This window comes from Engraulis encrasicolus, chromosome 4 (assembly GCF_034702125.1).
Source record: "Engraulis encrasicolus isolate BLACKSEA-1 chromosome 4, IST_EnEncr_1.0, whole genome shotgun sequence".
Lineage (NCBI taxonomy): Eukaryota > Metazoa > Chordata > Actinopteri > Clupeiformes > Engraulidae > Engraulis > Engraulis encrasicolus.
The window spans coordinates 24,162,982-24,178,411 of record NC_085860.1 but is presented as its reverse complement, the minus strand read 5'-3'; the positions used below and the strand labels follow the sequence as shown (position 1 = coordinate 24,178,411).

General features: G+C 41.5%; 3 protein-coding genes across 3 annotated transcripts in view; 1 reads left to right on the top strand and 2 right to left on the bottom strand.

The window, feature by feature from the left end:
* Window positions 1-1,677: 1,677 nt before the first annotated feature.
* LOC134447462 (coiled-coil domain-containing protein 113-like) lies at window positions 1,678-8,643 on the bottom strand. Its single transcript, XM_063196921.1, has 8 exons — window positions 8,524-8,643; window positions 8,195-8,294; window positions 7,536-7,700; window positions 6,658-6,813; window positions 5,520-5,756; window positions 3,782-3,889; window positions 2,866-3,021; window positions 1,678-1,859 (listed from the first exon to the last, which is right to left on the bottom strand). Exons 1-8 carry the CDS (start codon window positions 8,583-8,585, stop codon window positions 1,785-1,787), a joined length of 1,059 nt encoding a protein of 352 aa, XP_063052991.1. The 5' UTR covers window positions 8,586-8,643; the 3' UTR covers window positions 1,678-1,784.
* A 572-nt stretch (window positions 8,644-9,215) lies between these two features.
* LOC134447113 (uncharacterized) lies at window positions 9,216-11,100 on the top strand. The gene is made up of 2 exons (XM_063196396.1): window positions 9,216-10,521; window positions 10,835-11,100. The coding sequence occupies exons 1-2, from the start codon at window positions 9,561-9,563 to the stop codon at window positions 11,098-11,100; spliced, it is 1,227 nt and encodes a 408-aa protein (XP_063052466.1). The 5' UTR covers window positions 9,216-9,560.
* Window positions 11,101-11,946: 846 nt separating this feature from the next.
* LOC134446768 (coiled-coil domain-containing protein 113-like) overlaps window positions 11,947-15,430 on the bottom strand; it is a 44,237-nt gene continuing 40,753 nt past the window's right edge. The window contains exon 6 of the mRNA XM_063196069.1: window positions 11,947-11,964. Coding sequence (XP_063052139.1) covers window positions 11,962-11,964 — 3 coding nt within the window. The 3' untranslated portion in view covers window positions 11,947-11,961. The remainder of the gene's footprint in view (window positions 11,965-15,430) is intronic.

The window sequence follows — 15,430 nt, the reverse complement described above, 5'->3', positions numbered from 1 at the left end:
AGTTGCTGAGCTTGGGTTGATGGCTTGTGACCATCCAGCTTCCTCTTGATCACATTCCAGAGGTTTTCAATGTGTTTCGGACCTGGAGTTTACGGGTTGACCATGTCAGGGTATTAATCTGGTGGTCCTAGATTGGTCAAGCTGAGTGGCTGGAGCATTGTCCTTCTCTAAAAAAAAACATTCCTCAGCATTCAGGAGCGTTGTCATAACATTAGGAAACAAGTTTTGGCCCAAGGTAACTTTGTACGTGGGTTCAGAGACGCGCCATTTGCAAAAATGAATCTGACCGATTTCAGCCTTGCTGAAGCTCCCTCAGATCATCTCCTATCCTTGGCCAAATTTTACATCTAATCCAACACCTGGTCATCTAATGGTTAGCTAGAGACCGTGAGAGGTCTATGAACCACAGTAACTTGCACCTGCTGTGAAATTTGGCAGGGAATAGGTGATTATCTGAGGGTGCCTCAGCAAGGCTGAAATCTGTCAAATTCATTGTTGCAAATGATGCGTCTCTGAAGTGACATGCAAAGTTATATTTGTCCAAAACATGATTCCTTCTGTTCTGACAACGCCCCTGAACACTGAGGACAGGGTTTTTTTTAAGAGAAGGACAATGATCCAGCCACTCAGCTTGCCAATCAAGCGGTGGATGGAGGACCACCAGATCAATACCCTGACATGGTCAGCCCAAACTCCAGACCCGAACCCCCTTGAAAACCTCTGGAATGTGATCAAGAGTAAGCTGAATGGTCACAAGCCATCAACCCAAGCTCAGCAACTTGAATTCTTGCACCAGGCCTGGAATAAAGTCATCCAATGTGAAGAAGTAATGGAACGCATACCAAAACGCATGAAAGCTGTGACTACTAATCAGACTTATTCCACCAAATATTGATTTCTGAATTCTTCCTAAGTTGATACATTTAAAGTTAATATCATCTTGTTATCTTTGCCTTGTTTGAGATTTGGAAACATTGCATCTAATGTGTTATTTTGACCATTTTGAGATTCCATTGAGACCATTGAGTTTCTGCGAGTAAAGTCTCTAAATGACACTATTTTCATTCGAAATTCGGAGGAAATGTTGTCGGTAGTTTGTAGAATGAAATGACAAAGTTTGTTTCACTCAAACCCTTACGTATCCATAACAAAATCAGAAAAACTGAACATTTCGAAGTGGTCTCTCAATTTTTGCCGCGGCTGTATGTAGTCAGTTGGAGGTCAGCTCTATGTTCCCACAGCCAATAGGTCCCACTTATTCCTGCTGCTCCATGTTCCCACGTTTTTTGAGAGGTTGTTCAAATATAGGCCCTATGTTCCACAACTCATGTTCCCACACTTCTGAGTGAACTAAGAGAACATGCCTTTCTCCCCACCGTGAAACATAGGGCCTAAATTTGAATTAATTCCATGTGGGAACATGGAGATGCAGGAATATGCTTTAAGACCATTGAGAGTGAAATGCATGGGACCAATGGGCCTAAATATTACTGTTAAAAGTCTTAGTGATGTGGGACCGATGGGCTGTGGGAACATACACATGCTCCCCTCCGTTGTAGTTATACTACTTTGACAGAATCTTGAAATTTACAGTAGGCCTACATGATTAGAGGTAGCCTACCTCAAGGACCACCAGTTCAATATCTTGTGTTTAATGAGTGATGCAACAGAAACAAGTTATAAGTAACTAAGTGGCTTTATATGTAAAATAACATTGTGGTTTAATAGAAAGTTGCCTTTCTGAGATTCAGTGTACTGTATCGCTGCCCCAAGATGGGTAGGAGCTAGGAGACCGTTCCCGCTTCTGAAGCCATGGCCCTCAGCTTATTCCAGGCTTTGGTGTGGGTCTTCAAGGCCATCTGGATGTGACAAGAAATCATACTAATAAAAATGTGGTCTTGTACACTGGTGTGTAAGAATAAAATAATTTGCAATTATGTTCAGGTTAGCAGGAGAGCAGTGCTACTATGGGTCAAAATCAAACTAATACAGCATTACAGCAATGTAATCTTATTTGAACTGGTGGAATTGTCAAAAGACATTACTATTCATAATATGCAAAGTGTTTGGCTACACTTCTTGTACACTAATAGGAATAATTGTATGGTTATTAACCAATACTACAAACAAATTATCATGCAATTTCCAGACAGTTTCTTGTCTTCATTGGTTTGACCCGTGTTCATACACACATGCGCAACTGTTATAGTTTCAGTCGCGATTCAGTAAAAATGTGCTGTAGGCCTGTGTGTGTGCATGCACGTCTCAAATTGAAATCTGCATGAGTGTCTCTTTAAATGTGGTTGCAAATTATTATTTCTGTAAAATTACACAAATGACTGTGCAAATACCCCCTGATTGGCGATGTGTAAAGTCACTCAGTGTTTTCTGACTGTGAACATTATAATTAGCAAACCGTAAGTCAGAACAAAACCGATGGGAATGGTAACAAGCCTGCCTTGGGCTGGTGGAGAACTATGTGCTTTACCAGCTAGAAATCATGGTCTTTCATATATGGTCATGTGCTGCTTCCTGAAACAGCTGACCAACAACCTCTAGCTCTCAAACATGGTATTGATTAAAGTTTTGCATGTGCATTTGCAGACAGAATTTTTGACATTTTGAAACGATAAGCTATATCTAACCGTTTCTTATGTTGGCAATACTTATTGTTGCACTAATACGTAGGCCTATGATTACCATTTCAAAACGTGAATGGCCTAAATTCTATGTATTTCAAAAACAATCAATACAGACCTTTACAATTCCATTACATAATTTTCCTTGTAAATTACACAGGAAGAACTTCAAAGAAAGGTAGTGATGACATTCACGTTGTTCAGTTGTTAGGTACACTATCCTCACCTCTGAGATCTCCACTTTGCGCTCCCAGGCCTTGACGGTCTGCTCCAACTGGGTGTGGGAGGCCTTGGTTGTGATGTACTGCAGCACAGGGGGCACACGGTAGTCGGCCAGCTCGCCACGCAACTTCTTGTTTACGACTTCAGCCTTGGTACGCTCCTAAACCAGCATGCGGCGAGTCAACAATACAGGAGGGACAACAAAGAACAAAGGTCTTTAAAATAAAGCCCACATGGGAAATGCCCATTGTCATTGTGACACAGCACAGAGTGCTCACTGCACACGATGAAATTGCATTTATGCCTCACGTGCAAGGGGACAGTGCCCCAAGGGAGCAGTGCGGCAGGATATAGCCTACCATGCTCAGGGTACCTCAGTCATGGAGGAGGAAGGGGGAGAACACAAGTAAATTGCTCCCCCCACCAACCTGGAAGATTGAATGCTGTTACTATGGAATACTTGGATGAAAGATCTCTGGCATGGGATTGTCCAGTAGGGTACATTTAACATTAAAGTACGTAGTTAGTGGTCTGGTAACTGACCGTTTTTTTTAATCATATAAATCTATTTTCTGCCTTGGGTATGGCCAGTGAATTTGGAATAGGGGAGCAACTACACTGAGTTCTAATATGTCAGACCAAACATGTCAAACATAAGACTTATGCCTTAAGACCCTGTTGGGTCGAAATGTTGTATGACCTAAATAAACCTTCAAAGCAGAGCTACAGTGTGCAGACTTCTACTTTTTCTACTGTCAGAAATGCCTTTGTCCTGCACCTTGCCTCAGTAATGTGCATACTTTTACTCTTGATGATTTTTTGAAAATCATACTGTAGTTATGTACATCAGTAAAAAAACAATGTCCCGAGCTGAGTGAAAACATAGAGAACATCCGTCAAAAAGTAAGCAACAGCCAAACCTCCTCTGCTTGCTCGGTCTCCTCCTCGATCTTGACGAGCATCTCTCGTCTCGAGGCAATATCGCTGCTCAGCCGTTTGGATTCACCCGTCATGTTCTGGAGTTTCTTCTGCAAACACCAACCAAGCACAAAATGTAAACGCCTTCCCCACACTCAGACAATACAGAGGACAAGATTCACCACGCTAAGTAGAATACAGATTTAGAAGCTCAAAGCCAAAGGGAGTATTATTGAAGATGCATTCTTATAATTAAATTTCCTATATTTGGTGAATTACAGGGAGAAAGGGATTGACGGGTAATGTGAGACATGTAAAAAATATCTCGCATTACCCCGCTCTCCCCTATTGGCATCCCCACATTTACAGTTGACAACAGCCATGACGAGAGTCAAAGTGCTAAGATGGATTCAGCAGCTCAAAGGAATTTGATTTCATTAAGTAAATAAATGGAGGTTTTGGAATGAACCTTTTGTCAAACCAGGACTGTTGTAAGACAGGCCCAAAGAGATTAGCTGTAAGCAACTGCACTTCTTTGAGCATGAAGATGTTTTTAAGCATACCGCACATAAACTGGAACCAAACCCCCCATGGCATCTTCAATCTCAAAGAAGTTCAGTTGATTGCAGCTGACCTGTTTGGAGAACATGACCTGGACAAATCACTAACACCTTGCATGCAACTCTGACCTAGCCTGTCCTTGCCATCTGTACGCTGCTGTCAATGAACCTTTCCCTGCACATTACTTCTGGGCTGGGTTTTCTGGGTGTACATTCTTGTTGCCAGACATCCAGCCAATCAGAAAACGGAAGAGGGACAAGGTTGGGGAGACGCACATTTCAGCCAGAGAGGGTCTATCTATGGGTAGTACGAGAGATTAATCTCGCGACTTTTTCCGGGTGGTACTGTCCACTAAGTGGCGCCATCCAGACAGCGCAAAGGAGCGCAGAGGCTGTTAGAATGAATGGGGTCCCATGGGACTCAACCACAGATGCTGCCATTGCTTTGGGAGAGAATTGGTATCATCGTTTCATTTTATTTTTCCCAAAGGCAGGATAAATTATCCTTTCAAACAGCACTTAGTTTGAATGTTTAAACTCGCTGGATCTTTGTAAAATACGTCTTTATTGTCAATACGACGTCATGAGTGGCTTCACACACTGCGTTTGGATTGGTCGGCCGGCTGCATTGCTGTGATCACGACGGCCGTAAAGCAATTTTGTTAGCAAGATGCTAGCGGAGCCTGACTCTTAAATGCCAAAGCTGTAAGAAATCAGAAGGACATAACTCCCAGGTTATTGTACATTTCATTTAAATCCACATTGGTTTCTCAGAACTTACAGTAATATTGTCAAGTTTCAGCCGACAGCGAGCACAATTGTCAGTTATTAGCGCCAGCCTTATGGGCTCTGCTGTCTCGACAGCGCTCCCTAGGTGAACTGCAGGCACGGGTTGGAGGGCGAGATTGGACACTATGTAAACCCACTGTGTTTCAGCCTTCAATTGAGTTCACTCCTCCCACCAGTAATCATTTCTTAACGTCATGACCAAACGTTAGAGATTGGGTAAAATCTGGGGCACCTTTCATTCTACAAAGGAGTTCACAACTTCTCCCAGTATTTTTTTTCTCAATTGAGTTGTTTCGGACATTTAAAAGAGCAAAATTTATATAATACTGGTGACCCTTCGTATGCCTTATTATTACTATTGAAAATCCTATAACGCTTATACTACCCTGACCTTGTACAAGTTGAGGACCTGCAGGGTGTTCCCTGCCATCAGCTTGAGCCTCAGCAGGTCCTGGTTGCGCTCGTCGATGCGCTCCAGGTACTGGCTGTTCTCGATCTTCAGCTGCTGGAAGTCCACCTCGTGCAGCGCCTCGCCCATCTCCTCCTTCTGACGCATCTGCAGGATCAGCTTGCGCTTCTGCACGTGCAGCGCCGAGTTCTTCAGACGCAGCTTCTCCACCAGTGTGTCCTGTTAAGATACACATCGGTCAGTTGGTTCCTTGTTTGTTTGTTTGTTTTTTTAATACTATATATCTGTGCTTTTAACACCTTTATCAGATATAGGATAGTGAAATAGTAACGGGAAAACGAGTGGGGAGAACGAGATGGGGAAGGATCGGGGCATGACCTTGGGCCGGAATCGAACCCAGTGTCTCCAAAAAAGTTTGGTGCCTTGGCCTACTGAGAAACTGCACCCACCACCAGTCAGTTTGTTGAAAGCTTCCATCAAACAGTGTAGCATATAAGGAAGCTTGAAGTGTTTCAGATCTGAAGCTCTTTCACTAGAAACTGGTTTGAAACAGGTGCTTCTCATTTTACATTGGCCACTTGGAAGCTCAGTGTTACACTCATTTTTTTTTCACGTCTTTCTGCCTTGTTTTGTGAAGTTTGAAACTGGAATGACAAAATTCCAGCAATGGTGAAGAATCTTTTTTTTTTAAATCCTGGATCCACTGTTACTCAGGCCCACTGCGAGATATAAAATGATAATGTTAGTAGTCCTGTTTAAAGACGCAACAGATTATTATAATGCAGTTCTTAACTAATGGGAATAATGCTAAGCTTGTGTTGGTTTATTTTGGTGTACATTAGTTATTTAACTTATTCAAAGTTTATTTATTTTGTTTTTCTGCAAACTTGCCACAGCCCACCCAACACACACACCCACCGCCGCGGCCTCCCAGGGGTCCCTAGGGGCACTTTGAAAACCACAGTTATAGTATCTACAGATGTTTTCATCTACATAATGGAATTTTCTCACTGCTGTCCACTTAAACACCACATGATTATATCACACATAATACAACACATAAACCTTAGTAATAACAAAAACAAACAAACAAAAAAACAATTTAAAAGACATATCTAACCTTTGCTCGCATCCTGTCTTCAAAATAACGAAGGATCTTTTCTGCACCCATCATGGCCCCTTTCTTCTCGCGCAGGACCTTGGCCACATCACGGTCAAACTCATTGCTCGACTTCTTCACCTCCACCAGTTGCACATCAGCTTCCTCCAAGGTAGCCTAGCAGAATCATACACATCTGACAACATGGCCGGGGAAGACGACAGGTGCTGGGGGACAAAGGGGTCCGTTGTCCCAGTGTTGCCAGATGTATGATGCTGAATTATCGTACCAAAACCTCAAAATTATCGTTTTTGGGTTCTTTTTGGGAGGACATTATCGTACAAGAATCAAATTGTTGTTTCAAGGCATCTAAATGAACTGAATGACAACTGAAATCATTGTACATCATGTTTTTTTATCGTGCAGAGGACAAAATGATGGTGGAAATACGATAATAATTATGGCAATTAATAATAATGGCAACACTGCCATTGACCCAGGTCCAGAGAGAGACTATAGGGACTTCAGAATTGCTACTCTCAGTGCATTGTACTGTATGTATTGGGGAGGGGGCCCTTTCAGATGACTTTGTCCTCCTGGACCTGGCCAAAGCTGTCGACGGCCCTGAACATAACCATAAAGTGACTGTATGAAATTAGGTCTTTCTGCATCCTGAGTGAAAGAGTGGTCTGCACACCGGTTGCATGCACCATTTTCCATGACTTTTTTTTCATGACAACTTTTCCATCTTTGTGTCAGGACTTCAGGCCTGGCTGCACCCACCGATAAGCAACAGTCAACTTTAAACTAAGCAGAGACCTAGGCACGCTAGGCACACACTCCAGAGATAGGGCCCAACTAAATTCATTGTCATTCATTTATTTTCAGTTAGCCTGTACCTTAAGGTTCAGCATCACTCTCTCCGAAGTGTTTTTCAGTTTCTGAAGATCCTCTCTCATCTCATCCATCTCCCTCTGTGCAACATCACATTTTTGCTCAAGGGTCAGCCGCTGAATCTTGTCCTGGGTCATTGTTCGTGATCTGTTGGTCTTCCTCCCACGGTTCTGTGATGATGATGACAGATTAAACAAACTTTAGACTACCTGATGTCTGTTGGATTTCTTGCTCCCTCTTACCCCCTAGCAGAAACTCAGGCCTGGGGGGGCCCACATGTGGTTGCACCCGCTGAGCCATTTAATCTGCCCCACACCACAGCCTTTACAAAACATTTTTTTTAAATCCAAAATAACACATTCAACATTGTTAAAATGGCAAACTAAAACATCGGCCTTGCTTGAGGGTTAGAAATGAACAAAGCATATATTCATCTAAAACATTTCATTAAGGGTAGGAAGTGAACAAGCCAAAAAGTTATCACCGTAGGCTAACAGCATTTCTTATTATTACACAAAGGTAAGTTGCACCCTTCCAATGATAGGCCTACAGTTACAGGTGGATCCCTCAGATACTCATTAGCTAGTGCTAATTCCAATGTTGCCGTTGGGCCCTACTGCCCACCCCGGCAGTAGACACAAACTGAAGAACAAAAACCGTTTACCGTATCCACTGCTGCGTCAAGTGCAGAAAATTGCGGCTCTATGCGATTAAGATATCGCTCAAACATATCGGTCTCTGCTTGTAGCACTGCATTTGCGCGTCTGTAAAAACAAAAGCGATTAGCAACTGTTATACTATACAAGTCAGTGGCAATACTACATCGATTTGTAACTGTCCACACCGGCGGGTCCACACCGAACCGGTACCTCGGTTCTCAAACAAATCCAACAAAACAATAAACAAACAATAAACAATACAACTATAAAGAAAATTAAGGAATAGTGCATTGATTTCGGATGTATTAGCTAAACTACAAACAAAATGTACTACCTGAAATTTTCAATTTGTTCAATGACTTGTCTCTTCTCTTCTTGCTCGTCGTCGTCCGCCATGGTGGTGGTTACTAAGGTAAACAAACCCTGCAGTGCCAAGAAGATGCGCGCTCGCGTGACAAGTAGCTTGATGGCATAGTAGTGGACCTAGGCCTGCCCTACATGATCAAGCCATTTACTTTTTTTAGCTGGTGCCGCTCATAATCTGAATTAACTTGAAGCACGTTTCGTATTCGCTTATTTGCATGGCCACATCTCAAACTTCTAAAAGTTCCACCCCTCTCACCAGAGTAATTTACAGGCCAGTGATTTTTTTGTATTATTATTATTTAGGCCTATTATTGTTATCCTGCATTAGGCCTATGTTGGGCAAGTTTATGGGCTCACTAAAAATAACATGAAACATAAAAAAGTAGACTGGATTAACATTTTAAATGTAGCATCCCCATCAAGTACTTTTCTTTTACTTCTTATATTTATTTTTTTAAAGGTAGTCCTATTTATAGGGACAGTGTTCAAATCATATTTTAATATATTATCCAAGTGTGTACATATTTTACCATCATACCAAAACACATTCAAATTAATTCACAGCATAATAACACACCAATGTATATACTGAGATTATTATCAAATAAATCATTTTATTGCTACATGGTAAATTGATTTTTAAAACACTCTTTGCTCCGACTAAAGGGGTTTGTTTTGAGGCTAGGCAAAATATTTTATTTTATATCTATACTTATTATTGTTGTCAGAACAAATGGAATATTCAAGTCAGTGGTCAGAACCAATCATTGGTAGGAATGCTCTGAGGAATGTGACTCAGCCACCTGACTGACATCATAATGATGAGGTCACAATGACCACCTTGGTGTCACCAGACAAAAGTTCCATTTCACACCACTTGTTACCCACTATTATTCAAAGACAGCAGCTTTATTGGTTCTCGTGGATAGATTTATCTATTTATGAGCGTATTATGTACATTTTTATTTAACTTTTTTCCAGTAGTACAGTACAGTACAGTTGGTTATGGACAGGACTAATTCGATGCCGCTTTCTAGGCTAAAAGAGGGCCGAAATAAGCGCCAGGTGGAAAACCTGAGAAGTGGTGATGTCCCCCTGAGGCCTGGGCCAAGGGTGCTGCCACCCATCGGCTCTTCACCCCAGCTCCAGGGAGATGCCAGCTCATCCATCTCGGCGTTAATTGTGGACGACAACCCTGCGTTGCGAGACCACCTGGTCCCTGGAGACAGATTGCATTCTGGGACGTTCAAACCACGGAGTGTCCTGCGACCTCTGGGCAAAAAGAACCTGACAGGTCTTGACCACGCCCACCCACTGAAGCCACTGGTCCACAGGCCCGCCTCCAAGGATGCTGCTCTCCATGGAGGCAGCAGCAGCAGCAGCAGCAGCAGCATCAGTGTCGTTTCCATGGTGCCAGCTCCACCTACTGTTGCCAAGGCAACCGGTGAGAAGTCCAAGCACGTGAAGGCCAGGCGCTGTAAGAAAGTTTCCTCTGCTGACCCCAGGCCCATCAGTAGTCGCCCGGACGACAAGAGCATCAGTAGTGCCGAAAACCACGGCAACGGTTGCCAGGCCAGTCAGGTGATGCAAGACCAGGAAGTGGAGTCCATAATGAATGCTCTGGACGTTCTGCAGGAGATCACGCAGGCCAAGACGTGGATCAGACAGGAGAACACGCGTGCCGATGAGGAGAGGGGGCTTCTCACTCAGAAGAACATCAAGTCCTCAGATGCCATCGCAAACCAGATATTAGACCACTCAGGCAGTGCTGCGGGCACCAAAGTCAAACGCGGGAGGACCCAAAAGCAGCAGCAGCAACAGCAGCAGCAGCAGCACTCCTCCCTGCCGCCACTTGGTACATCCACACCGTCACACACGTCAGGCAATCACAAGCACTTTGGACAGTTCGGCGATAGGCTGCCCTATGTAAGGAAGACATCATCACTCAGTTTGTCCACCTTGGAAGGTAAGATAGTATCAGAAATGTACACACACACACACACACACAGTCGTCTGTAGTGATGATAATATGGATATGGAGAGATGTCCGCAATCTCTTACAGCAGCAAACTGTATTATCAGTGTTTATTTTGAGCCTCGGTTACATTAGTTATGTTTACATGCACCGACCGAACTGACGAATCCGATTGCACTGTTGTTTACATGACATTTTATTTATTGAAATTCAACTCGCGAGAACATCACCTAGTTGCAGTGTGTAGTATGGTTGCAAAGTCAGAGTAGAAAAATAACAAAAACCATAACCTTTGACCTCACAGAGTTAACCGAGGAGTCAGACAGATCTGCGACAGTGAGTGAGGCGGAGGAAGAGAGGAAGTCAAAGGAGAGGAAGAGGAGGAAGAGCATGAGCGTGAGATCAGCGAGGCAGCCGAACGATAAGGAGAGCGAGAACCAGCAGCTGCATATTGAGCAGCAGGTCAGGGAGGAGTCAGAGCAGCAGCAGGCTAGACGCGGCTCGACCAGCGTGGCCTACCCAGAGACTCTTCAGCAGGCCCTCAAGCTCCTCAGCACCCAGGACTGGTGAGAAGGCACCAAGCTAAGCTCATACTTACATTTATTATGATATGATGAGATTATGAAAGCTTTAATAAAAAATGAATACACTTTAATACAGGCTTAAGGCCCAGAGGATAAAACATTACATTGTGTACAAATACACAGTGCAGTGCAAGCATAAATACATACAGTATATACAGTATAAAGGAAGAAAAAAAATTCTAGATACGATATACCATGATAATGACTTCATTTCGATATCAGGCCCATTATGATAAGATTAAAGAAGCCAAATATGCTAAAATATTAACTTTCTTCCAAACCGATAGCCTTTTATCTAATAAAAGAGCTCAGTTTGGAACATTACATATTAACTTTTTGATAAGCAAAGAGAGAGTATGATAACATTTCTATCAGGTAAAGTGTGCATATTTAAGAGTGTGGGTTTCCTATCATGTGTTATTTTATTTGACGAGTGATGTAATATTAACTAGGCCCCACAGCCAAAGGATAAGGAAGTGAAGCTGAAGGCAGACTACACAGTCACAGGAAGAGAGAGAGAGAGACAGAGAGATAGTAGAGTAGTGTAGAGTAGAGTGGAGTAGAGTAGAGTAGAGAAACTGTATTGATCCCCAGGGGGAAATTCAGGTGTCAAGTAGCTACATAAATAGACACACAGACACACACAGACACTCACACACACGCCAAGAGGTTTCCCAATGTGGGCCAGCTCTGGCATGTCAGGCAGTCCAATCCCCAATAATGATGTCCTTCTTAGTGTCCTTCTGTATACTGTTAAACAGTTGAATGGCCCATGGGACAAAGGACCTCCTTAGCCTGTCTGTCCTGCAAGTGAGAGCACGGAGTCTGGCTGAACAGACTCAGCTGGTTACTAGAGAAACAGAGAAAGGGAGAGAGGGGGTAAGAGGGTGAGATAGTGAAATAGCCAATGAGAGAAGGGTGAGAGGGAGATAATGAGAAAAAAAACAATTGAGGACCTACCGTGGCTCTAACGGTAGGACACTGGACTGATATGCTGGCAACCCAAGTTCGATTCCGCCCCGGGTCATTTACATAGCCCTCCCCATCTCACTCTCCCCAATTTCTTGTCTGTCCTTCGCTGTCCAGAAGTATACGTACAGTATGTCACAGAAGTGAGTACACCCCTCATATTTGTGCAGATTTGTAAGTATATTATCTTTTCATAGGACAACATTTAAGAAATTTGACTTCGACACACAATGATTGATATAACCGCATACATTTATTTTTCACTCACAAAACATCTAAGTACAGCTATTAACATTTAACAACATGTAACAAAAGTCAGTACACCCCAGGTTGAAATCCTGTAGAGAGTGTCTTAGAAGGGGCCGTGTTGGCCCAAAACGTCTCGAAATGAAAAGTGTGAGGGGTATACTCACTTCTGTGACATACTGTACACAATGATGTTGCTGTGGTTTTACTAGTGTAAGGTAGGGTACTCTGCATAGAGTATAAATAGAGATTAACTGAGCACCCTTAATCAAAGGTTCTTTTCAAGGAGTTAGGATAATATAACTATGACCAGTGGGTAAAGTTTCAAAGCATTGCCGGCATTTATTCATAAAAAAACACTCAAGTGAAAACTCTCTGTATAGTATTCAAATTGTCCTTAGTATTGTCCTTTTCAAAGAGGAAGAGAAAATAAATAGAAAAAGTAGATTAAATAAGAAAGTAGAAAAGAAAAACCCTCAGAGCTCTGAATAAAGAAATAAAATAATCAAATAAATAAATAAAGTCCAAAAGTGTCCATCTACCCGGGTAGTAGGGTGATTCTCACGAAAACCAAGTTCCAAATGGACCAAACCTCAAAATTTTGAAAAGACATTTAAATTCAATTTTCCTCTTGGTTTTGCAAGATGGAGGTATGAAATAGTTGAAAACATAATTTTTTGTCATGAAATCATATTTTTTCTGAATATTTAGTGTCATTTTAATCGGCCAGAGCACCAAAATTCTCAGTACCGCAACATGACATCACAATAGAAAAAAATATTAGTAAATCACATATTTTTGGAATTTCACAGGAATGTTACTAACATAAGTACTCAGAGGTGTATAGAACACAGAAATACTGTATTTTGTATTTTAATATTGTTTTCTATTATTATGATTTTTCTCATTACCGCAACAAGTTTCATAAGTGGGAGCCTTGTTTTTAGGCTATTTAACTAAAACATCATGTACCTATATAGATTTTACTACAGATGAAATATGAAGAACTACTATTTATCCTAATACAATTACAAACTAAATATAGTTTTGCAACATTAAAACAAATTGCAAATAAATATGTGTTGCGGTAATGAGAATAGTGGTGATCTTGCACTGATTTAGTTCCTTGGCAGGCTCCCTCCTGGTGTCCTAACCCTCAACTGTTGGGGAAAATGTAGAAATATTGTATTTTATTGTATTTTAGTCATTTAATTCACTTCTGTGAATATTTTGCCTTTTCCACCACAACTTAGTTCAGTTGTTGCGGAGTATGAGAAAACTGTTGCGGAGTATGAGAAACCATTGCGGTATATGAGAAAAAACCATTGCGGAGCTGAGAAAAACCATTGCGGTGTATGAGAAAAAGTGTTGCAGAGTGTGAGTGACCTTAAGCTTCTTTGATCTTTGTGGAGGGCACCTTGATGTCTGGATAACTTTTGTTAAATATTTGTATTAAGACTTAAAAAGACTAAATAATTACCAAAAGAGAACAAAATATACATTATTTTAACAATGAAAACTTTGTGTATCGGTAATGAGAAACAAAAAGTTGTGTAGGCACCTTGGCAACCAAATTGTGAACATTTATCTGGAGAGATATAGAATGAAGAGCCATCTTGGTGGCCATCTTGGGTGTTATGGTAACAGGAATCCCCCCATACAAAATTACTTGTTTTTTTCTGTTATTTCTGGTTTTAAATGATGCTTAAAAATGTTGCGGAGGCTGAGAATTTTGGTCTTGGCCAAAGTTGACCAAAGTTGTTTTTCTTAATATTTTCTCCTCTTCTGCGAATGAATTCCTAAAACTACTTATGTATTCACTGTCACTATTTAGTTTATAAGATGCATCTAAGTTCTGACTTCTTTCTTTATTAAAAATATAAAATATTTACACTTTAAGAGTCAAAATTTAGCAAAGGACGCGTTGCGGTACTGAGAATTTCACAATAAATTGTAAAAAATATATATTTAAAATAATAATATTGTTCTCCTTTTATTATTTCCCTGATAGCCCATGCTTATATGTATATAAGCCATTTTTTCTGAATTGGATAGCATTTACTCATTCCCCACAATGGTTCGTGCCACCTCATATGTACGATTTCGTGAGAATCACCCAGTATGTTTTTATGTGTCCCACGTGCGGGTGTGTGCAATGAATCTCCTTATCTCTGGAGCCTGGATGCGGAACGAAACGCGGCTGTAGTGGAGACGAATGGCCAGACGCTCCTCTTCTCAGTCACTACTGGCCGCGCGTGCACCCAGGGAAGTTCGGCGATAGTTCGTTGGGAATCAAGCTCTTAAAAAAACCAACCTGCATAGCAGGATAACAACACTGTCAACACTTTCCTCATTCATTCTTGTCAGTTCAGAAACTCATCCTTCAATACTCAAAGTGCAGTAGTTGAAACGTAATAGTCCATTCAGTCCATAAACTGCACAAAATGAAACCCAGTCGCTAGCTTAGTAGCTCAATCATATACATTCTAAACACTATTCACGAGCATAGGCAATTACAGTTCAGTTCAACTCCAGTTGGTTTTTTAGCTTCAGTCAAAATACATCACAGTTACTCAAAATAAGCGTACACAACGAAATAATACAACAATATGAATGTAACACATCTTCACAAGATGTGTCTTATGCTCAGATCATATTTTGTCACCAAATACCGTGAATCAAAACAAAGACAGCTGATATCGCGACTAGCGCGGGAAGACATGAAAATAAAAACTCACCGGAGCAAAGGAAAGAAATAAACATAACCAGTGCAGTCCGGATCTTCTTTCAAACGAAACTTGCTTCTCAAAAGTATCACAACTTAAACAAAATAAAATTCTTCAACTGTATTATGAAAGTAAAGTAAATAATTTAACTTCTAATCTTCTTTCTCTCTCTACTGTTCTTCAATGCGATCTTTTCCTTTCATTGGTATCTTGCTCTGTATCTATAGCAACCAGTGCTCTTACTCTACGTATCTCTCTTCCTAACAGTGTTTCTACTGCCACCTAGTGGACGGGAATTGAAATTGCAGCTACATAGACAAACACATAGGAAATACGATAATAAATGTAACCGTAATATTTCAGTGGGTTACATCC